This window comes from Oryctolagus cuniculus, chromosome 9 (assembly GCF_964237555.1).
Source record: "Oryctolagus cuniculus chromosome 9, mOryCun1.1, whole genome shotgun sequence".
In the NCBI taxonomy this organism is placed as follows: domain Eukaryota; kingdom Metazoa; phylum Chordata; class Mammalia; order Lagomorpha; family Leporidae; genus Oryctolagus; species Oryctolagus cuniculus.
Window position 1 is genome coordinate 67,039,429 of NC_091440.1, and position 24,218 is coordinate 67,063,646.

The window sequence follows — 24,218 nt, forward strand, 5'->3', positions numbered from 1 at the left end:
ATAGAGTTCCAGGCTCCTGGCTTCGGCCCAGCCCTGTCCTGGCTATTGTGCCATTTGAGGAATGAACCACTGGATGGAAGATCTCTGTCACTCAGGCTTTCAAATAAATAATCTAAAAAAAATAAAGAACAAAACAAAATGATACATGATGATATGTAAAATAAATGAAAACAGTAAAAATAAATGTGTAAAAATATAGTTTATGCAAATTTGTGTGGTAATGTCATCAGATTTTTAAAACAACATAAAACTAAACTCTACCATATAGAAAAACCTATAGAGGTAAAGAGATCACTTAAGAATCAAATAATATTTTTATCACATTTTTCTGTGTGGATTTTTACTACCATCTAGTGTTATACCTTAAGAAATACTTTCTTGTAAAATTTAAAAGTTGCAAAAGACAATTTTTAGCTTTAAACACTGCTAGAACTCTGGCCTCAGAATCAGCCCTTAAGGCATTCCAATCTGGCTAAAAAGCTGATGAGAGTTTCTCAGGCATGGAAAGCCAAGACATTCTGGCAAAAAAAAAAAAAAAAAAAAAAGACCTAAATGAAAGATCTGTTAGTGAGATCCCAGCGGAAAGAACGGGCCATCAAAGAAGGAGGTACCTTTCTCTGAAGGGAGGAGAGAACTTCCATTTTGATTATGGCCTCATCTAACTAAGGTCAGAGTTGGTGAATTCAAGAGGCTTCCATAGCCTTGGCAGCTCATGACAAGAGCCTCAGGTGATTACTGATGTCATAAATAAGAGTGTCAATTGTTAAATCAACAACAGGAGTTACTGTACACTTGCTCCCCATGTAGGATCTCTGTCCTTTAATGTCTTGTACTATACGAATTAAAAGTAAAACTACTACTGAAACAGTACTTTATACTTTGTGCATCTGTGTGGGTGCAAACTATTACAATCTTTACTTAGTATATATCAAGTTGATCTTCTGTATATAAAGATAATTGAAAATGAATCTTGATGAAAAATGGATGGGAAAGGGAGTGGGGATGGTTGCAGGTAGGAGGGAGGTTATGGGGGGAAAAGCCGCTATAATCCAAAAATTGTACTTTTGAAATTTATATTTATTAAATAAAAGTTTAAAAAAAATAGGAAAGAAAAAAGAAAACATTAAAAAAATAAACATTGCTAGAAAATATCACAATACAGAAAATTGATTTTTTAAAAAAGTTGTTCTGGGGCTGGTGCTATGGCACAGCGGGTTAACAACCTGGCCTGAAGCACCCGAGTCCCATATGGGCACCAGTTCTAGTCCCGGCTGCTCCATTTCTGATCCAGCTCTCCTCTCTGCTATGACCTGGGAAAGCAGCGGAAGATGTCCCAGGTCCTTGGGCCACCGCTCCCACGTGGGAGACCTGGAGGAAGCTCCTGGCTCCTGGCTTTGGATCAGCACAGCTCTGGCCGTTGTGGTCACCTAGGGAGTGAACCAGCGGATGGAAGACCTCTCTCACTCTCTGCCTCTCCTTTCTCTGTGTAACTCTGACTTTCAAATAAATAAATAAATCTTTAAAAAAAAGTTGTTCTATGTTTCATAACCCTTTAAATTTGTTACTGCAAATTCTATACAATTACCCAGCAAGCTTCAAAAATACAGGCTTATAGATTCAACTCATAAAATCTAGCACACTTAAAAACTAATTACAATTTAAAATGAGCATCAATGCTCTCTTCAAGGACCATATCTATAAAAGGATTTCTCTTCACCTGATGCCTTATGTTCAATGCCTGAATTTTAGATTTCATAAAGAGAGAAGAGCTAGCATCAGCCTCGGTTTTTTGCTTTTTTTTTTTAATTTGACAGGTAAGAGTTAGATAGTGAGAGGAAGATACAGAGAGAAAGGGCTTCCTTCCGCTGGTTCACCCCCCAGATGGCTGCCATGGCTGGAGATACACCGATCAGAATCCAAGAGCAAGGTGCTTCCTCCTGGTCTCCAACACAGGTGCAGGGGCCCAATCACCTGGGCCATCTCCACTGCCCTCCCGGGCCACAGCAGAGAGCTGGACTGGAAGAGGAACAGCCGGGACTAGAACCCATTGCCCATATGGGATGCCTCCACATCATCCTCTTTAAAACCATATTGTTGGGCCTACGCCGTGGCTCACTTGACTAATCCTCCACCTGTGGCGCCGGCATCCCATATGGGCAATGGGTTCTAGTCCCGGCTGTTCCTCTTCCAGTCCAGCTCTCTGCTGTGGCCCGGGAGGGCAGTGGAGGATGGCACAGGTGATTGGGCCTCTGCATCTGTGTCGGAGACCAGGAGGAAGCACCTTGCTCTTGGGTTCTGATCGGTGTAGCTCCGGCCGTGGTGGCCATTTGGGGGGTGAACCAGCGGAAGGAAGCCCTTTCTCTCTGTCTCTCTCTCTCACTGTCTAACCCTATCTGTCAAATAAGTTAAAAAAAAATAAAAAAGCATATTGATATTGTTGGGGCCAGCACTTTGGTGCAGTAGGCGAAGCCTCTGCCTGAGGTGCCAGCATCCCACATGAGTACCAGTTTGAGTCCTGGCTGCTTCTCTTCCAATCCAGCTCTCTGCTAAGGCCTGGGAAAGCAGTAGAAGATGGCCCAAGTGTTTGGACTCCTGCATTCACATGGAAGACCTTGAAGAATCTCCTCACTCCTGGCTCTGGATTGGCTGCAGCCACTTGGGTAGTGAAACAGCAGATGGAAGACTTTTCTCTGTGTATCTCTCTCTAACTCTGCCTCTCAAATAAAATTTATTTTTAAAATTTAATAAAAATGTTTAAAAAACCATATTGTTTGCCATTTAATATCATCCTTCAACTTACCTAATACCATACCATGTAGTGAAAACAAACCCTAAACTACAAAAAATAACAGGAGATTGCAAAAGGAAATGATGAGACAATGAATATACACTTAGTGGGTTCAAAAGACTTTTACTTTGGTTAGAATATTTCTACACTATTTCCTCAGTCTAGAATCAAAAGATGGTCCAGAGATGATTTAAGATGCTCTTGTTATCAATTTGGAAATCCCATGAAATTTATTATAGCAGGGTTCTTCCTATAGCTTTTATATCATGATGTTATATATCAAATCTTACAGCATTACCCAGGCTGCTTATTAAAAAATGACATAAATGACCCAGGGATCCAAGACGGCAGAATAGGGAAAGGGCATACTGCTCTAGGTTAGGATAAAATAGTATTAAAAAAAACCTGGAGAAATTTCATTCTCAGGTGAGAGCCGGCAGGAAAACTGTAGTGGAGATTCTGCAAGAGGAGGGATGCCTGGGAACTACGTGGAAAATGCAGACACGCAGCAACAAACATGGATACAACAAATGACCCCAGCAGCTGAGAGCCAAAGAAAGTGCCAGCTTTGGAGAACAAGTTGAGATGAGACTCAGCAGCCAGTGCCACTGGTGATATAGCTGGAGAGACAGCCTAGCGGACTACACTGTCTTTGAGTATGGCCTAGAGCCCTGAAGGGAACAGGGGGCCCACTAACCCAGCAGAAAAAACGGGGCATGTTTCTCTCTCCCCATCCCCCAACAATGGCAGCCGGCAATCAGCTGAGAGAGGACAGGTGCCATTTTGGATGTAAGTAGGTAGCAGCTCTTCAGCTCTTGTGTGTGCACTGAGCAACTGGCAGAGACAAGATGCCATCGTGCCACCAGGAGCTGCCACAGGAGTTCAGATGCATGCACCCAGCAACAGTCAGGGAGAAGGAGCCACCCTGACATTAGTACTGGCTGCAGAGACTACTATGAGCTCAGAAAACAGCAGGGAGAAGGTGTTGTGAAACGACTAGGCCTGTAGCCAGCAGCTCTTGTGCACGCACATGATACAGGGATTTTACCAAGGGAAAAATCCCCATTCCCCACTGACAGAGTCTGGCTGGGAGGACAAAGAGCTGTGCACACACATAGGACTGTGATGTGCCCACAGCCTCTCAACAGATCTCGAGGGCTCAAATTGCCTCGGCAGAGCACCCACAGGCAGCAAACTCTGGGAATATCTCAGCCTCTCTGTGGATATGACAGCCTAGCAGGGCAGAGTGGATCCTCTGTGGAGCCCTGCCTGCTGAGACTGTGGGAACTCTGTGACCGCTTGAGAAGGAGCAGGGTTTAGCTAAGTCTCAACAATCACTGTGTGTGGCACCACATGCTCAGAGCACCTGACTGCCTGGGGTGGGTCTTTGCAGTGGGATCCCTGCTCTGATGATTGCACAGATCCTTTGTGCAGTTCATAAGGACACGCAAATGAGTATTGCACTCACTGTGGGCTAACACCTGGCATTGATCACCTTGGAAGAGAGGAGGTGAGGGTGTGATTAGGCCAGCAGAGGTGATCAGACCCTGCTTTCTGTCAACTAGAAGAGATCTATGTTGCCCAAACTGAGTGTCATTCTGGATACTCACCTGACCTAACAGCACAGACCAGAGCCCCCTGGCCACACCCAGCACACGCCTCTGGGTATTCACTGAAAGAGCAGATACTCCACTAAGCTACAGAGGCACAGTTCAAAGATAAAACTCATCACAGGAGAAAAACCAACAAGTATTTCCACAAATCCCTAAAAATCAATGTATAAATTCAAGAAACAAGAATAAGGAAGACAACATGATGCCTCCAAAGGAATACAACACTTCAATATTAGAATGGGCAGGTGAAGAGATTGATGAAATGCCTGAAGCGAATTCAAAAGATTAACCAAAGGATTACTGAGAAGCAATGAGAAGCACATTCTTAAAGAAATCCATATATACCATAAATGAAAAACTCTCCAATGAAACAAAATCAGAACAAAATATTAGAAATGAAGAATTTAATGTCAAAAAATACAGGGAAAAATCTTAACAATAGACTTGGTGAGGCAGAAGAAAGAATACCCAAGCTAGAAGACAAATCATTGGAAATTTTTCAGTCAGATCAAAAAAAAGGAATTAAAAAAATTAAAAGCAGTGTTGGAGATTTATCAAACAACCCAACATAGGCTTCTTTAGGAGTTCCTGAAGGTGTGGAAAGACAGAGTAAATAAGAATGCCTATTTCATAAAATAATTACAGAAAACTTCCCTAATTTGGAGAAAGAAAGGGATATCCAAGTACACAAGGTGCACAGAACTCCTTATAAACAAGACCAGAAAAGATCTTTACCACAGCATATTGTCTCAAACTTTCAACAGTAAAACATAAAGTTTCTAAAGTGTGCACAAGAGAAGCACTGGATTACTTTCAGAGGATCTCCAATTAAGACTCACAGCTGATTTCTCATCAGAAACCCTAAAGGCTAGGAGAAAACAGATATAATTCAAATTCTAAGAGAAAAAAAAAAACCTGTCAACCCAAAATACTGTACCCTGCAAAGCTCTCACTTATTAATGAAAGTTAAATAAAGAATTTTCATAACAAATAAATTGAAAGAATTTGTCACAACTTGTCAAACCTTAAAAAAAATACTTAAGGATGTGTTATACACAGAAACACAGAGAGTCATCATTGTGAAAGACTGTAAAGGCAGAATATCTCCCAGTAAAAGTACAAAGAAAATACAAAGTAAATAACAGAAATATTTATGGAAAAATGGCAGGGCCAAGTCATTACTTATAATTTTAACCTTGAATGTAAATGGCCTAAATTCTCCAATTAAAGATACAGATAGGCTGAATGGATTAAAAATCAAGACCTATCTATTTGCTGCCTACAAGAAACACATCTCACCAACAAAGACACATGCAAACTAAAAGGATAAAAAAAGACATTTAACGCTAACAGAAAGCAAAAAAGAGCAGATGTAGCCATCCTAATATCACACAAAATACACTTTAACACAAAAACTGTTAGAGGAGATAAAAGAGGGCACTATGTAATGATCAAGAAATCAATGCTACAGGAAGATGACTATAATAAATGTATCTGCACCCAATTATAAGGCACCTGGCTATTTAAAATAAATGTAATGAAGCTCAAGGATGAATGGAATCGTGTGGAAGGCTCTGTCTCTTCTGTCTACCACAAATGTCAACAAGACATCTTTCTAGTGATGCCTTAATGCTGTTGTCTTGACATGACCAAAAATACTGCTAAGAATAACATTCATCCTCCCAATTTTGCTTCTCCCTCTGTCAACTTTATATCAGAATTAGAAATTTTAAAATATCAGAGACCATCACTGTGGCTAAACCTCCACCTGCATTGCTGGCATCCCATATGAACACTAGTTGAGTCCCAGCTTCTCCACTTCCAATCCAGCTCCCTGCTAATGCTCTGAGAAAGCAGCAGAGGATGGCCCAAGTGCTTGGACCCCTGCACCTATGTGGAAGACCCTGAAGAGGCTCCAGGCTCCTGGCTTTGAATTGGCCCAGCTCTGGTGACTGAGGCCATTTGGGGTGTGAAACAGCAGATGGAAGACCTTTCTCTCTGTCTCTCCCTCTCTCTAATAAGTAAATAAAATCTTTTCTCAAAAAGATAAATTAATTAAATGAAATGGATCTAAAGGAGATGTATACTCCAATACAATAGTAATGGGGGACTTCAACACCCCACTTTCATCAACGGACAGATCACCTAGACAAAAATCAACAAAGAAACAAGAAACCTAATTGACACTATGGAACAAATGGACCCAACTGATATCTACAGAACTTTTCATCTCTCAGTTACAGACTAGACATTCTTTTCATCAGTGCATGGAACTTCTCTAGGACCACATGTAAGGCCATAAAGCAAGTCTCAGCAAATTCAAAAAATAAAAATAATAACACGCATCCTTTCAGAACACAATGGAATGAGCTGGAAATGAACAACTTAAGAATCTCAAAAACATATGCAAACAAATGGAAAAATGAATAATATGCTCCTGAATGAATAGTGAGTCATAGAAGATATCAAAAGAGAAATAAAAACATTTCTGGATGGGGGCCAGTGCTGTGGCGTAGCAGGTAAAGCCACCACCTGCAGTGCTGGCATCCCATATGGGCACTGGTTCGAGTCCCGGCTGCTCCACTTCCAATCAAGCTCTCTGCTATGGTCTGGGAAAGCAGAAGATGCCCCAAGTCCTTGTGGCCCTGCACCCATGAAGGAGACCTGGAAGAAGTTCCTGGCTCCTGGCCTTGGATCAATGCAGCTCCAGCCATTGCAGCTATCTGGGGAGTGAACCAGCGGATGGTTCTCTCCCTCTCTCCCTCACTCCCTCTCTCCCTCCCTCTCCTCTCTGTGTAGCTCTGACTTTCAAATAAATAAATAAATCTTTAAAAAAATTTCTGGAAATGAATGAAGATGACAATACAACATATCAAAACTTAGGCGACACAGCCAAAGCAGTGTTAAGAGGAAAGTTTACAGCATTTAGTGCCTACATCAAGAAATTGGAGGGGCCGGCGTCGTGGCTCACTTGGTTAATCTTCTGCCTGCAGCGGTGGCATCCCTTATGGGCACCGGGTTCTAGTCCTGGTTGCTCCTCTTCCAGTCCAGCTCTCTGCTATGGCCCATGAGGGCAGTGGAGGATGGCCCAAGTGCTTGGGACAATGCACCCGCATGGGAGACCAGGTAGGAGCACCTGGCTCCTGGCTTCGGATTGGCGCAGTGCTGGCTGTATCAGCCATTTGGGGAGTGAACCAACACAAGGAAGACCTTTCTCTCTCTCTCTGTCTATAACCCTACCTGTCAAATAAATAACCAAAAAAAAAAAATTGGAAAGGCACCAAATGAGTGAGCTATCAATGTGTCTCAAGGACCTAGAAAAATAACAAAGCAAACCCAAAATTAGGAGGAAAGAAATAATTAAAATTAGAGAATAAACAAACAAAATTAAAACAATAAAATACAAAATATCAGTGAAATGAAGAGCTGGTTTTTTGAAAAAATAAACAAAATTGATGCACCACTGGCCCAAAAACCAAAAATGAGAGGAAGACCCTAATAAATAAAATCAGAGACGAAAAGGGAAATGTAATAACAGATACCACAAAAATAAAAAGAATCATCAGGAATTACTACACAGAGCTGTATGCCAACAAATTGGAAAATCTAGAAGAAATGGATAGATTCCTACACACATACAATCTACCAAACTTAAGTCATCAAGACAAAGAAAACCAGACCAATAACCAAGATGGAAAATCAATCAGTAATAAAGCCTCTCCCAACAAAGAAAAGCCCAGAACCGGATGATTTCACTGCTGGATTCTACCAAACTTTAAAGAACTAATTCCATTTTTTCTCAAGCTATTCAAAACTATCGAAAAGGAGGGAATCCTTCCAAACTCCTTCTATGAAGCCAGCATTTCCCTAATTCCTAAACCTGAAAAATAAACAACAGAGAAAGAGAACTATAGACCAGTATCCCTGATGAACATAAATGTAAAAATCCTCAACAAAATACTACCTAATCAAAACTAATATCACATCAGCAAGATCATTCATTTGGACCAAGTGGGATTCATCCCTGGTATACAGGGATGGTTCAACATTTGCAAATCAATGTGATATATTAACAAACTGAAAAACAAAAACCATGATTACCTCAATATATGCAGAGAGAGCATCTGATAAAACATAGTCTTTCATGATGAAAACTTTAAGCAAACTGGTATAGAAGGAACATTCTTCAATACAATCAAGGTAATTCATGACAAACCTACAGCGAGCATCTTATTGAATGAGGAAGTTAGAAGAATTCCCACTAGGATCTGGAACCAAACAAGGATGCCCACTCTCACCACTGCTATTCAAGTTTTAGCCAGAACCACTAGTGAAGAAAAAGAAATCAAAGGGATATAAATTGGGAAGGAGGAAGTCAATCTCCCTATTTGCAGTTGACATGTTTATGTATATAGGGGATCAAAAGACTACACTAAAAGAGTTTGGCAAAGTTTCAGGATATAAAATTAATACACAAAAATCAATAGCCTTTGTATACACAGACAATGACATGGTTGAGAAAAATTTCTAAGATCAATCCCATTCCCAATAGCTACCCAAAAAAAAAAAAAAAATCAAATACCTTGGAATAAATTTAACCAAGGATGTTGAAGATCTCTATGATGAAAATTACAAAACATTAAAGAAAGAAATAGAACACAAAAAAAAATGAAAAAATTTCCTTGTTCATGAATTGGAAGAATATCATCAAAATGTCCATACTACTGAAAGCAGTTTACAAATTAATGCAATCCCAATTAAAATACCAATGACATTCTTCTCAGATCTAGAAAGAACAAGAAAGAACAATGTTAAAATTCACATGGAAACAAAAGAGCCCTGAATAGCTAAAGCAATTGTATAAGAGAAAAGGAAAGCTGGAGGCTTCACAATACCTGATTTCAAGTCATATGGGACAGGACAGTTATAATCAAAACAGCCTGGTACTGGCAAAAAATAGACATGTAGATCAATTATCAGAAACTTCAGAAATCAATCCACAATCTACAACCATCTCATCTTTGACACAAGGGTTAAAATCAATCACTGGAGCAAGGATAGTCTCTTCAAAAAATGGTGTTGGGAAAACTGGATGTCTACATGCAGAAGTATGAAACTAGACTCTCACCTTACACCTTACACAAAAATCTACTGAAAATGGATCAAGGACCTAAATTTTTTTCAAGATTTACTTATTTATTTATTTGAAAGCATTACCAGAGAGAAGGAGAGGCAGAGAGAAAGGTCTTGTATACGCTGGTTCACTCCCTAATTAGCCACAACAGCTGATCCAAAGCCAGGAGCCAGGAGCCAGGAGCTTCTCCCAGGTCTCCCATGTGGGTGCAGGGGTCCAACGACTTGGACCATCTTCTGCTGCTTTCCCAGGACATAGCAGAGAGCTGGATCAGAAGTAGAGCAGCCAGGACTTGAACCAGTGCCCACAGAGGATGCTGGCACTGTAGGCAGTGGTTTTACTTGCTACATCACAGTGCTGGCCCCAAGGACCTAAATTTCTGATCTGATACCATCAAATCACTAGAGAACATTGGGGAAAGTCTGCAAGACATTGGCATAGGTAGACTTCTTGGAAAAGACCCCAGAGGCACAGGCAATCAAAGCCACAATTGACAAATGGCATTACATCAAGCTAAGAAGCTTCTGCACTACAAAAGAAACACTCAGCAAAGTGAACAGTTGAATGGCAGAACGGGATAGAAGAAAATATATGCACACTGCACAACTGATAAAGGATTAATATCCAAAATCTATAAAGATCTCAAGAACCTCAACAACAACACAACAATTCAGTTAAGAAATGGGCAAAGACCTGAACAGGCATTTTTCCAAAGAGGAAACTTAAATGGCCAACAGACACATGAAAAAATGCTCTGGGGCCGGTACTGCAGATCAATAGGCTAATCCTCTGCCTTGCGGCGCCAGCACCCCAGGTAGTCCTGGTCGGGGCACTGGATTCTGTCCCAGTTGCCCCTCTTCCAGGCCAGCTCTCTGCTGTGGCCAGGGAGTGCAGTGGAGGATGGCCCAAGTGCTTGGGCCCTGCACCCCATGGGAGACTAGGAGAAGCACCTAGCTCCTGCCTTCAGATAGGCGTGGTGCACCGGCCACAGTGCACCGGCCGCAGCAGCCATTGGAGGGTGAACCAACGGCAAAGGAAGACCTTTCTCTCTGTCTCTCTCTCTCACTGTCCACTCTGCCTGTCAAAAAAAAAAAAAAAAAAAAATGCTCTGGATCACTAACCATCAAGGAAAGTACCCTAATCCACTATTGGTGGGAATGTAAACTGGTACAGCCACTGTGGAAGACAGAATGTTGATACCTCAGAAATCTGAATATAGACCTACCATATGACCCAGCAATCACACTCCTGGGAATGTACCCAAAAGAAACAAAATCAGCACATGAGTGATCTGTACCCCCAAGTTTACTGCAGCTCAATTCACAGTAGCTAACATATGTAATAAACCCAGATGTCTATCAACTAAAGACTGGATAAAGAAATTATAGGGCTGGTGCTATGGCACAGTGGGTTAAAGACTTGGGCTGTGGCACCAGCACCCCGTGTGGGCATTGGTTTGTGTCCCAGCTGCTCCACTTCTGATCCAGCTTTCTGCTATGGTCTAGGAAAGCAGCAGAAGATGGCCCAAATCCTTAGTCTCCTGCACCCATGAGGGAGACCTGAAAGAAGCTCCTGGCTCTTGGATTCAGATCAGCTCTGCTGAAGCCACTGCAGCCAGCTAAAGAATAAACAGTAGAGGAAGACCTCTCACTCTGCTTCTGCCTTTCTCTGTAACTCTGTCAAATAAATAATTTTAAAAATTAAATAAAATAGTTATGGTATATATACAATATGGAATACTACTACTCAGTGGTAAAAAAATAAAAAATTAAATTATTTCATTTGCAACAAAATAGATACAACAAAAACCATAATACTTAGTGAAATTAGCCAGTCCTAAAGACAAATACTATATGTTTTCCCTGATCTGTGGTAACTAATAGAATACCTAATAGGTAATGTATACAAGTGAAATTGATATTTTGTGATTCAATGATTGTTTATAGCCCTTGTCTCAACTTCTGAGGAACAGTGTTTCTTTTTATTCACATTACTTGTTGAAGTCTTTACTTAGTGTAAAGTTAATTATGAATATAAAGTATGCTGAAAATCGATCTTTGTAAAAATTAACATATGAAAAGGAGAGGGAGGATGAAGAAAGGTGGGAGTGTGGGCAGGAGAGAGGGTAGGGTGGAAAAGATCTCTATGCTCCTGAATCTGCATATAGGAAATACATGGAATTTGTATACCTTAAATAAAATCTTTAAAAAAAGACATAAATATGCTCTTGATATACACAAAATTCTAAATTTTATTTTATTCATCTTTCCCACATAAATAAAATAGTAATCAACTTTGAAATTAATTTTCATAAATACATCCTTAATACAGCATGTCTACAATTACTCACTTGAAATGACCTTTCCATTGCTATTGCAAAGTAGTATTCTCTTCTGGGATATTTTCGTTCACAGATCAAAACTTGATTGCATATTCTGCCCTTTTCTCCAGTTTGCTTGGTAAACAACTTTTTCCCAATCATTTGTGAAGAAACAGCTTTTGCTTCTTCTGGACTAAAATTAAAAAAAAAAAAATTCAAACTATTTTCCCTTCAATTGAGAAAAACAAATCTATATAATAATATCTCAATATTTAAATCTCAGTATCCTCAACACTTCCATAATCAAACTTTACAAATACAACATGATTTCACCCAAATGTGGAATCTAAAAAGCTGGGCTCACATAGAATAGAGATTACTAGAGACTGAGAAGAGTAAGAGATTAGGGAGGGGGCAAGGAAAAGTATGAGATCAAGACAGGAACATATTCTGGTGTTTATTACAAACAAGGCTGCTTTCTAGTTAACAATATTGTATCATACAATTCAAAATAGTTACGGGAGGATTTTCAATGTTCTCATCACAAAGAAATGATAAATGCTTGAGATTATAATCTCAATATCCTAAATTAATCATTATACAATGTACAAATGTGCAAAAACATCATACTGTACCCCATAAACATGCACAGTTACTGTCAATTAAAAATTAAATATAAAGAAAAATTCCATCTTTAGCACAGCAGTTAAAACACTGCTTGGTACACTAGCATCCTGGATCAGAGTGCCTAAGTTCTTCTGGCTCTGCTTCTAATTCCGGCTTCCTGCTAATGCATCCCCTGGAAGGCAGCAGATGATGGCTCAAGCACTTGAGTCCCTGGCCACCCATGTGGGAGATCCAGATTGAGTTCCGATTCCTGGCTTTGGCATGGCCCAGCCCCAGCTGTTGCATATGGAAGATTTAAGTGTGTCATCTCTCTCTTTCAAATAAAACTTTAAAAATAATTTTTAAAAATGCAATCTTAACTCAATTTTCAATAATGAAGATTTTTCTTGAAAAAAAAAAAAATAAGACTTACGAGAAAACAATCTTTACTCCTCCTTTGAGGCCACTTTCAAATGTTCCTTTTCCTCTACCACCAGCTAAAACCTGTGCCTTTATCACAACATCTTTTGAGCCTAGAAGAAAAGCACTTCTATTAGATACGAAGCATATGGCAGCAAAAAACACACATCTTGTTATTCAGCATACTTACTAAGAGCTGTTATAAAGTCTTGTCTATTCACATGTCAAAAAATGAGGCATTCTGTGTATGTAGATTTTCTAGGTTAGAACACTTGGAACATTCACTGTCTATAAGATCCACAAGTTAGAAAATTAGCCACCCATATTAAACCATTTCTTAGGGTATACTGAAAATAATTTAACAATTTCTTGACACTTTAAACATCGAGTAGCTTGGAAGGTATTAAAAGTATAAAAGACAGACTCAAGTACCTTTCTAAATCTTCCCTCTTAAATGTAAACTTGCTCTTGTAAAAATTTGAGTTATAAACACTATTTTGAACAGAAATATGCCATCACTTGGAGGATATTACCAGTACAGATTCTGATTTATACTGTCCATCTATCAGAACAGAAAGTCCTCTTGCCTAACATACATTATTGAGCTCTCTTGTTATGAGGACTACTGATTCATCTGCATACCAAAAACTGCTGGCTCTGTAGCTATAACAATGAGCAAAAGACTCCTATCTGCCCTCACAGAGCTTACAGTTTTACTAAACTTGGCACTTGCCTCTCGTCAGATAAGATTTTTTTTGGATCCCAACCGTCTTTTTTTTTTTTTTTTTTTTTTTTGACAGGCAGAGTTAGACAGTGAGAGAGAGAGGAAAGTCTTCCTTCTGTTGGTTCACCTCCAAAATGGCCTCTACGGCCGGAGTGCTGCGCCGATCCTAAGCCAGGAACCAAGTGCTTCCTCCTGGTCTCCCATGCAGGTGCAGGGCCGAAGGACCTAGGCCATCCTCCACTGCCTTCCCGGGCCACAGCAGAGAGCTGGACTGGAAGAGGAGCGACCGGGACAGAACCAGCACCCCAACTGGGACAAGAACCTAGGATTAGCGGCTCACAAGGCTAATCCTCCGCCTGCGGCGCCAGCAGAGGTTCTAGTCCCAGTCAGGGCGCCGGATTCTGTCCAGGTCACCCCTCTCCCAGGCCAGCTCTCTGCTATGGCCCGGGAGTGCAGTGGAGGATGGCCCAAGTGCTTAGGGCCCTGCACCCCAAGGGAGACCAGGAGAAGCACCTGGCTCCTGCCTTCAGATCAGCGTGGTGCGCCAGCCACGGTGCGCCAGCCACAGCGCGCCAGCCGTGGCGGCCATTGGAGGGTGAACCAACGGCATAGGAAGACCTTTCTGTCTCTCTCACTGTCCACTCTGCCTGTAAAATAAATAAATAAATAAAAAGACATTCACTACCCCTCCTAGCATTAGTCTTTCACAAACATTTTAAACATTCCTTGTATATAGTCATCTAACTAATAAAATATTGAAAAGAAAAGAGAATGTAAAGTCCTATATACTAAAGTCATTACAAATACCCTTCCAGGCTGACAATCGTTAATTTACATGTTTTTTCAAAGAGACAGAGATTCTCCCTTAATTATACTAAAACTCAAACTATCTTCCTAACGTCAATAAGGAAATTATAAAAACTCTGCCACCTGCCTTACTGAAATCATATTTCTTTGAACTATAAGACATGATAATTTGCTTAGAATTGACCCCAAATTATAATTGCTTCACTTCTCTATGCTTAACAACCAACTCTTCGAAAATCCATTCTATGAACTCCATGATCTTCACAGCTCACCAACCTTCATTTTAGCAGACTCTCATGGTCTCTGAAAACATTAGAACTAGATTTCTTTACAACCATACTTCAATTTGTAACATCAATTATATACAACAGAACAGCATTTCCAAACTTTTTACATTACGACACATAGAGATGATGATTAGCATTTGTAGGGAATACTGGGGAGAGAGGCCAAAGCTGTTTCAGAGGAGTCACCAACTATAGGGCTTAGAGGCCCCAGACCCCATGCTGACTCAGTTTCTCTTGCCACCCACAGGATTGTGGTAGCAAATAAAATTTCCTTCTCTATAATTACAGTCCAACTAAAACCAGAACTAGAGCTTCCCTAATGACAATATAAGTGACTTGTAAGCCATTAGCACTATAGAAACTCACAGTCATCTCTTAATAATTTTAGAATTTCAACAATCATAAAGTTTTTGCCTTCTCTTCTAAGCAATTTTTTTTTTTTTTTTTTCAAATAAAAGTCAGAGACAAGTATTCAGCATAGCAGTTGAAACGCTTGCTTCCCACATGGAGTACCTGAGTTCCATACCCATCTCTGGCTACTGACTTTAGCTTCCTGCTAATGTACACCTGGGAGGCAAATGTTATAGCTCAAGTAATTGGTTTCCTGGCCCCCACATGGAAAACCTGGATGTATTCCTGGCTCCTGGCTAACAGGACACTACAGGCATTTGGAGAGTAAACTAACTAATAGGAGCTCCTTCTCTTTGTCCCTGTCTCTGTGTACTCCCCTGCCAAAGAAAGCTAAAACTTGTCATCAAACAAAAAGTTCACATCCGAATTCTCATGTCAAGGTGTCATAAGTTTTTCTTAATTTAGTACCTAATTTTTTGGCAATTGCATAAGCTTCATCTGGAGACTTTGCCACAAATCCTTTGGGAACGGAGACACCAGCTTCTTGCAACAATTCCATACTCATGTATTCATGTAGTGAAAGATTCCTTTGCTGCTGCTGCTGTACTTGGAGTCCATGATTATTAAATAATCCAGAACTTCCAAGAACCTAGAGAAATTTGAGACATATTTATATATTACAGTGATTTGGCAGTCATTCTTGTTAAAAGCATCTCCTCAAAATACTTTGTTTGCATAGAATCATCTTCATAATAACAAAAGCGTTACACTTAAATGATCAAAACATAACATCCAAAGTACGTGAAGTACATCATAAAACTAAAAGCTAATCTACCAACTATCAAACGTTACCTCTGTAGTTTTGAGTATTTTCTTGTCACCTCTAGCCCTTATCTTACATTAGCCACTTCATTATCACATCTCCAATCACCTACAGGACATTTCTACCTCTCAAATTCAACAGATCTAAAACCAATCTCATTGTTTCCACTAAACAGAAAATCCTTCCTAGTTTCTTCTACCATTCCTCCTGCAGCTAACAAATCGCTTGGCAGTGGGTGTGTGCTAATTCAATGATGCAATGCCATTACACTTTCACATACTCAAGACTCAAAACCCTGGTTTCAACTATAGCAAATGTTGCAGTACAGTGCCCAGATGCTCCCTCTAGTCCCAGCTGCTGGGAATGCTAGTTGCTGACAAGTGTTAGCTGAGTCCTATCATGGGCACTTTCTTGCTCCAAGTCACATCTCTTTCTCATCAGCAGCACTGTTGCCAATGGGGATAGAAGAGATATGAGCCTGTCATTTCATCCCAATTTGGGACAGAGGGCCATCCTAGTTCCAGGTGTCCCAAAGGAATGGCAGATGTCTGTTGCAACTGCCCTACAGTTCTACTTCTCCCTCTCCTCAATTCTCCAGCCTTCATTTTTCCAAAGGTGTGGACCCAAGGACCACTTTCACACAACTTCCACCTCATAATCTGAAAATCCCAGTTCAGAGAACCGACCTGAAATATCAGTTTTAATGCATTCCTTGTAAATGTTTCTTTTAACTGGTACCTCCTTTACACACAGGTGTTTGCCCTGCACAACTAGACTACAAAAGCTTTCAAGAAATTCTTCCCCTTTTCAATCTATACAGAACATTCATTTAATCAATCAAATATATATTGAGCACTAGAAATAAGAGCAGTGAACCCAACAAAATAACCTTACGCACTAAAGCTTAGATTCTAGTGTGTATTTTATGGGCCAGTGGGGTGGGGGGTGCATGAGGTGTTGAGGGCACAGATGATAAATACATGTCAGACAGTGGTGAGAGAGAATGAAAAGGTAGAAAATAAAGGATGAGAGTGAGAGCTATTTTATACAGTAGAAGAAGGGAAAAATCAAAAACCTATTTGCCCCAAAGTAGAGATGAGTTAGAATTACTCTTAGAAAAAGATGCAGGATTATTTAAATTTTATGAATTTGAATTTTTTACACTAACATTCCCCAATAAAGTCCACTTTCAAACCAAGAAAAAAAAAAAAAAGAAAAAGATGCAGGAAACAAAAATAAGATTTCCCCCTACCAACTTACATCTCACTGCTGAAAGAGAAAAATAGTACAAGAGCTAGACTCAGTTTCCCATGGCAGGGCCACAATAATAAGAGTGCACATCCTCTGGCCTCAGAAACAACCCTTGGGACATTCAGATCTGGCTAAAAGGCCCATGAGAGTCTCACAGGCATGGAAAGCCATGACACGGTGGCAAAAACAATCTAAATGAAAGATCCTGGTGAACAAGACCTCAGCAGAAGGAACAGGCCATCAAGGAGGGAGGCGCCTTTCTCTGAAGGGAGGAAGGAACCTCCACTGTGATACGGTCTTGACTAAACAAGTTCAGAGCTGGTGAACTCAAGGGACTTGCATAGCCTAGACAGCTCATGGCAAGAGCCTCGGGTGGTTGCTGACGCCATAATTAAGAGTGCCAATTGTTAAATCTACAACGGGAGTCACTGGGTACATGCTCCCCACGTAGGATCTCTGTCCTTAATGTGTTTTACTATGAAACTTAAAAACAACACTACTAGTCAAACAACACCCTATACCTTGTGCAGTTGTGTGAGGGCAGCCTGTTGAAATCCTTGCTTAGTATACACTAAGTTGATCTTCTGTATATGAAGGTAATTGAAAATGAAACTCGATGAAGGGCGGGATGGGAGAGGGGGTGGGAGAGGGAGGTTGGGGGGGAAGCCACAACAATACAAAAGTTGCACTTTGTAAATTCACATTTATTAAATAATAAAAAGAAAAAAAATAACAAAAAAATAAGAGTGCACATCAATAGAAATGAATCCTTATGGCTACCAGAGGCATATATAACAAAGTCTATGGCAGGCTTATTTGTAACAAACAAAAACACAAATGGCCTGACCACCCATCAACAGAATGGATAAGTTGTGGTATATTCATACAATAGGGTACTACAGAGCAACAACAAAAATATTACTCGTATACCAATGGATTAATCTCACAAACATGTTAAGAGGAAGAAACCAGACACAAGAAAACTTAGGATTTCTGGGGCCAGCACTGTGGTGTAATGGGTAAAGCCGACGCCTGCAGTGCCGGCATCCCACATGGGTGCCAGTTTGAATCCTGGCTGCTCCACTTACGATCGAGTCTCTGCTATGGCCTGGGAGAGCAGTAGAAGATGGCCCAAATCCTTGGGCCCCTGCACCCACGTGCAAGACCTGGAAGAAACTCCTGGCTCCTGGCTTCGGATCGGCACAGCTCTGGCCCTTGCAGCCAACTGGGGAGTGAACCAGCGATGGAAGACCTCTCTCTCTCTCTCCTTCTCTCTGGCTCTCCTTTCTCTGTGTAACTCTGACTTTCAAATAAATAAATAGGGGCCGGCACTGTGGCGCAGTGGGTTAACGCCTTGGCCTGAAGCACTGGCATCCCATATGGGCACCCATTCAAGACCAAGCTGCTCCACTTCAGATCCAGCTCTCTGCTATGGCCTGGGAAAGCAGTAGAAGATGGCCCAAGTCCTAGGGTCCCTCTACCCGTGTGGGAGACCAGGAAGAAACTCCTGGCTCCTGGCTTCAGATTAGTGCAGCTCCAGCCGTTGTGGCCAATGGGGAGTGAACCATTGGACCGAAGACCTCTCTCTCTCTGCTTCTCCTTTCTCTTCATAACTCTTTCAAATAAGTAAATAAATAAATCTTTAAAAATAAATAAATATATATATCTTTAAAAAAAAGAAAATGTATGATTTATTTTATTTTGTTCACAATCAGTCAAAATTACCCTATGGTAGAAGTCAGAATTAGTGGCTATATACAGCTTCCTGACAAAGGAAGGACATGATAATCTTCTGAGGGCTGAAGAAACTGTGTATCTTGATTTGAATGGTGGCTACCTCAGGTGCATACATATGCAAAAATTAATCCAGCTCTCCACTTAAGTTGTATAATTCACATATTATATCTCAAAATTTAACAAGAGAGGAATACCCAGCATACCTGGAAAAATAGTCATACACTCAAATAACATGTTTGCTTGTTTGTTTTTAAGGTTTATTTATTTCTTTCTTTGAAAGGGAGAGTTAGATGGAGAAAGAAAAAAATCTTCTATTTGCTGGTTTACTCCCCAGTTGGCCACAAAAGCCAGGGCTGGGACTGAGCCAGGCCTAAATCAAGAGCCTGGCACTCACCCAGGTACCCCCACGTGGGTGCAGGGGCCCAAGTACTCGAGCCATCTTCCACTGCTTTCCCACTGGCATTAGCAGGAAGCTGGACCAGAAGCAGAGCAGCCAGGACACAAACCAAAACCCAAATGAGTTGCTGTCATCACATGCAGCAGCTTAACCCGTTGTACCACAATGCTGGCCCATAAAATAACTTTTTAATGCCTATGTACTAGACTATATTGGTGAAGCTGAAAGATTAAAGCCAACTTAGTCCTAGTCACACAGTTCATAGACATGTAAATAAACAACTGAAATATATATAAAAGCACAAGGTCAATAGCAATAAAGTCTCTAGGAAGCACCTAATTAGCTGAATAGATCAGAAAAGAAAAAAAGAGGCATGATCTCAGTTTCAAAAAAAAAAAATCTAGGGGTAGGGGAGTGGAGGGCATTGTGGTCCAGCAAGTTAAGCCATCACTTAGAACTCCCCCATCCCTTATTAGAACATTTGGATAAAGTCCCACCTTCACCTCCTATCCAGCTTCCTGATAATATGCAGCTTGATAGGCAGCAGATAATGGTTCAAGTACTTAGGTCCCTGCTATGCATATGAGACCCAGATGGAGTTCCTAGCTCCTAGCTTTGGCCTGGCCCATCCACAGCTATTGTGGACATTTGGGAAGCAAACCAGCAAATGGAAGACCAATATTTCTTTCTTTCTTTCTCTCTCTCTCTCTTACTCTCACTCTTTCAAAAGATAAACAAAACACCAGGTATTTGGCCTAGTCATTAAGACTCCAGTTAAGATGTCCACACCAGAGAACCTGGATTCCATGCCCAGCTCTAGTTCCTGGGAGTCATTGGTAACAGCCACATGGCAGACCAGGATTGTTGCAGGCATCTGAGGAGTGCACCAGTAGATTGGAATAGGTTCAGTCTGGTGCACACACTTGCTCGTGCCCTCTGTATCTCAAATAAATAGTTTTAAAGAATAAAAATATAACAGCTATAAAAAGGACACTTTAGGGACAGAAATTTACATCTGAGTGTAAATTAGATATCTGTGTTATATCAATGATAAATTTCCTAAGTATGATTATTATATTGTGGTTACTTGGGAAGATGTCCTCATTCTTCAAAATATATGCTGAAATATCTAGGACTGAAGTGCAATGATGCCTGCAACTTATTCTCAAATGGTTCAGCAAAAATAAATAATACATGTGATTTTATATATATATATATATATATATATCTACATGTATAAATAAACACACATGGGGGCCAGCACTGTGGCACAATGGGTTAAGCATCCACCTGTTGTGCCAACATCCCATATGAGTGATGGTTCAAATCCTGGCTGCTCTACTTCGGATCCGGCTCACTGCTGGTGGCCCGGGAAAGCAGTAGAAGATGGCCCAAGCACTTGGGAGACCTGGAAGAAGCGCCCGGCTTCAGATCAGCTCAGCTCCAGCCATTGTGGTCATTTGGAGAGTGAACCAGTGAATGGAGGACCTCCCTTTCTCTCCCTCTCTCTATGCCTCTCAAGTAAATAAATCTTTAAAAATAAATAAAATACATATATGCTGTTAAGTTTTTAAAGATAAAGCATATGTGGCAAAATGTTAAATTTGGACAAAGCAATACGTATGTTCACTGTATTACTGCTGGAACATTTCTATCAGTTAAAAATATTCCCTCCCCAACAAAAACAGCATTTAGCCTACCAGTTAAGACATCCACTTCCCACATCAAAGCCACCTGAGTTTAATTCTCAGCTCCAGCCCCTAACTCCAGTTTCTTGCTAATGCAGACCCTGGAAGGCAGCAGGTGATGGCTCAAGTGCTTGAGAACCTGCCATCCACAAGCAAGAACTAGATTTAGTTCTTAGCTCTCAGTTTCAGTCCTAGTCAGGGGCCACTGGGAGCATCTGGAAAGTAAATCAGTAGATAGGGGCACTCTGTCTCTGCCTCTCAAATAACTATTTGGGGGGGAAAAATACGTGAGGATAAATCAATGACACGAATTCCTTAAGGACGTTTTTCTAGTTTTTTCAAATACTCTATTTAAAAAAGAATTAGAGGCCGGCGCCGCGGCTCACTAGGCTAATCCTCCGCCTAGCGGCGCCGGCACACCGGGTTCTAGTCCCGGTCGGGGCGCCAGATTCTGTCCCGGTTGCTCCTCTTCCAGGCCAGCCCTCTGCTGTGGCCAGGGAGTGCAGTGGAGGATGGCCCAGGTGCTTGGGCCCTGTACCCCATGGGAGACCAGGAAAAGCACCTGGCTCCTGGCTCCTGCCACCGGATCAGCGCGGTGCGCCGGCCGCAGCGCGCCGGCCACGGCGGCCATTGGAGGGTGAACCAACGGCAAAAGGAAGACCTTTCTCTCTGTCTCTCTCTCTCACTGTCCACTCTGCCTGTCAAAAAAAAAATAAAATAAAATAAAAAAAAAAGAATTAGAATACATAAGGTTATGCTGATAGCTTTTATAACTCTTTGAAGGTGGTGTTTTTTGTTTGTTTGTTTGTTTGTTTTTAGTGTCTGAAGTATTTTGATAATTCTATCCTTACACCATTAGGAGTTGTAACTTATAATAACATCAGCTATCAATTTCTGGTTAAGTCTCCATACCATTGCTCACCCAATTACAGACTTGCTTTAAATAGTATTTATTATTAGAGTGAATGTTGTGGCACAGGTTAAGCCACCACTTGGGACACTCCCATTCCATACTGAGTCCCGGCTACTCCACTTCCAACCCTGCTCCCTGCTAATGGATCTGGGAAGCAGTGGATGATGGTTCAAGCACTTGGGCCCCTGCCACATAGGAGACATAGATGGAGTTCTGGCTCCTGGTTTCAGCTTGGTCCTGCCCCAGCTGTTGTATTAGGGAGTGAACCAGGGGATGGTAAATTGAAAGAGATCTCTCTCTCTCTCTCTGCCTTTCAAATGAATGTATTTTTAATTAAAAAATAAGTTTTCAAAGTGAAAGAATATAGTCGCTGGAGAGTGTGATTGAGAGCAACCAAGGAAATTTCTTAACTGTTTAATCCACTCATAACCTGAACCATCTGCATGAAAGATACAGAGAAACTGGAAGAGGGTCAGGGCACTAAACAAAGTGCTGGAGAGAATTGTTAAACTCAACGTGTGACCTTGAACAAATTTCTCCATGCGCCTCTGTGTGCCCAAGTACAAAACCAAGTGGTTAGAATAAGCTCCTTCCAAACTCTAAAGCTGCAAAAAAGAGGCAGCTGTTATTAAGACAATATATTGGGCATTTAATACAGAAACAAAAGCTAGAAATGCCCAAAGGATAAAGATTATGATCAGAATGAAAACATGTTTGTTCACCAAATCCTCATTTTCTAAAAACTAGACAGCACCTTTTAAGATTCCTATCAGCAAGTTCAAGATACAGAGATAGATATCACTTCCAGTATTAGGAAACAAAACCATGGAACTCACTGCCCCAGCCTGAAAGTATCCGTTGCTTTAACACTTAAAAAGTAAATAAAATTAAAGACTTGATGGAACGTCTGAGGAGTTACTTCAGAACATAACAAAACTTCGGAAGCCAATCATGCAGGCCCACAGTTCCTTAGGGCAACACTGGGAAGAGGGCCACGTTTGTGTTCTTGCAGAGCTGACTCAAGCACATGGCTTTGGAACCAGAAAGCTCTGAATTAACCTCAGCTGTACCTCACCTACTCTTACCTATCCTCACTCACTTGTTCTCTCCCATCTTCATCAATGGTGCGGTATCATGACTCCCTCACAGCGATGCTGAAAAGTCTAGTGACAGACTACACGTAAAGCTCTGAACACGACTTCTGAAACACACTACTCAAAATCAAAGCAACTACAGAAAAACCGGTGGCCGGTACGCTATCATCTATCCAACAATGAAGTAATCGGAATGCTCTCTTTCTTACTTCCCCAAGTGGTAAGCTCAGAAGCGTGATCGGATTACCACTGCTAACAAACAGAACAGCGCCCAGCTACTCCGGGGAGGGGGAAACCTTCCTGCCGCCCCCGTTAAAGGCGGGTCAGCAGGCACCGCCGGACCTAGCAGCCATTCCCATCTGTGACAGCTCTCAAGACACCAAAGTACGCATGAAGGGCATTCCCCCTGCCCTAAGAGGGGCCGCGGAAGCCTGAGCCCGTGGCGCCAAGCGCGGCGCCCGCCGCGGAAACTGCTTCGACCCCTTCACCTCCACAGGGAGCCCACCCGCTCCCCACCGCCCCCTGGGAAACTGAGAGAGCGGCCGCCGCCCGGGCCCCCAGGCCTTCTCGAGGACTGAGAGCCGGAGCAGACTGACGCGAACGCGGTCCTGCTCGCAGTCCTGGCGGGCAGTACTCCCGGGCAGGCCGCCCGCGAGCCCAGCACAGCACCCAGGAAATGTCACCGCCTGCGAAGTGACCCCGAGCCGGGCCCCGAGTCCCCTCCCACCTCGCCCACAGGAGCCAGATGTCCCACCTCGCCCTTTCTCCTGCCGACCCTCGAGACGAGAACGGGCTGGGCAGCAATACCTGGGCGGCGGCCCGCAACGCCGTCCGGGGCCGGTGGCTCCTAAGGGTGGCGGCGGCCAACAGCCGGCTGTAGAACATGGAGGCCGCCATTTCTGAGTCCGACCCCGTCCCCTCGGCGCCCGGCGCAGGCGCAGAAGCGCGGCGCGGCCGGCGGCGCCGAGGCTCCGGACGCACACACGGCCCCGCCCCCCGGCCGGGGGCGGAGCCTTGGATTAACTCCGCCGCGGCCGGACCGCCCTCGCCGGTAGGGCAAGCTCTGCCCGGCTGACGCCAGGCTGAAACAACAAACCTTGATCTTTGGGACTTCCAGTGCAGTCTCAACATCTGACCTGGACCAGGAAACGACGAGAACTAGCTAATGACGATGTAAAGGTGACCAACTCTGCTGATCTCTGAGCTCAGTAGCCTCATCTGTAAAATGGGCATCACTGGGGAAGTTTGTTAATACACCAACCCCA

The 24,218-nt window shown here is 42.1% G+C and overlaps 1 protein-coding gene across 2 annotated transcripts in view; it reads right to left on the bottom strand.

Annotated features, from left to right (window-relative positions):
* SUCLA2 (succinate-CoA ligase ADP-forming subunit beta) overlaps positions 1–23,946 on the bottom strand; it is a 63,945-nt gene extending 39,999 nt beyond the window's left edge. Inside the window, exons 1-4 of one of the 2 annotated variants that reach the window (XM_002720719.5) lie at positions 23,761–23,946; positions 15,519–15,699; positions 12,895–12,994; positions 11,886–12,048 (exon numbers count right to left, since the gene is read on the bottom strand). In XM_002720719.5, the coding sequence (XP_002720765.5) occupies positions 11,886–12,048; positions 12,895–12,994; positions 15,519–15,699; positions 23,761–23,850 (534 nt within the window). In that variant the 5' untranslated portion in view covers positions 23,851–23,946. Of the gene's footprint in view, positions 1–11,885; positions 12,049–12,894; positions 12,995–15,518; positions 15,700–23,707 lie in introns of both variants that reach the window. The other variant, XM_051832280.2, reaches the window with a different exon arrangement.
* Between the last annotated feature and the right edge of the window lie 272 nt (positions 23,947–24,218).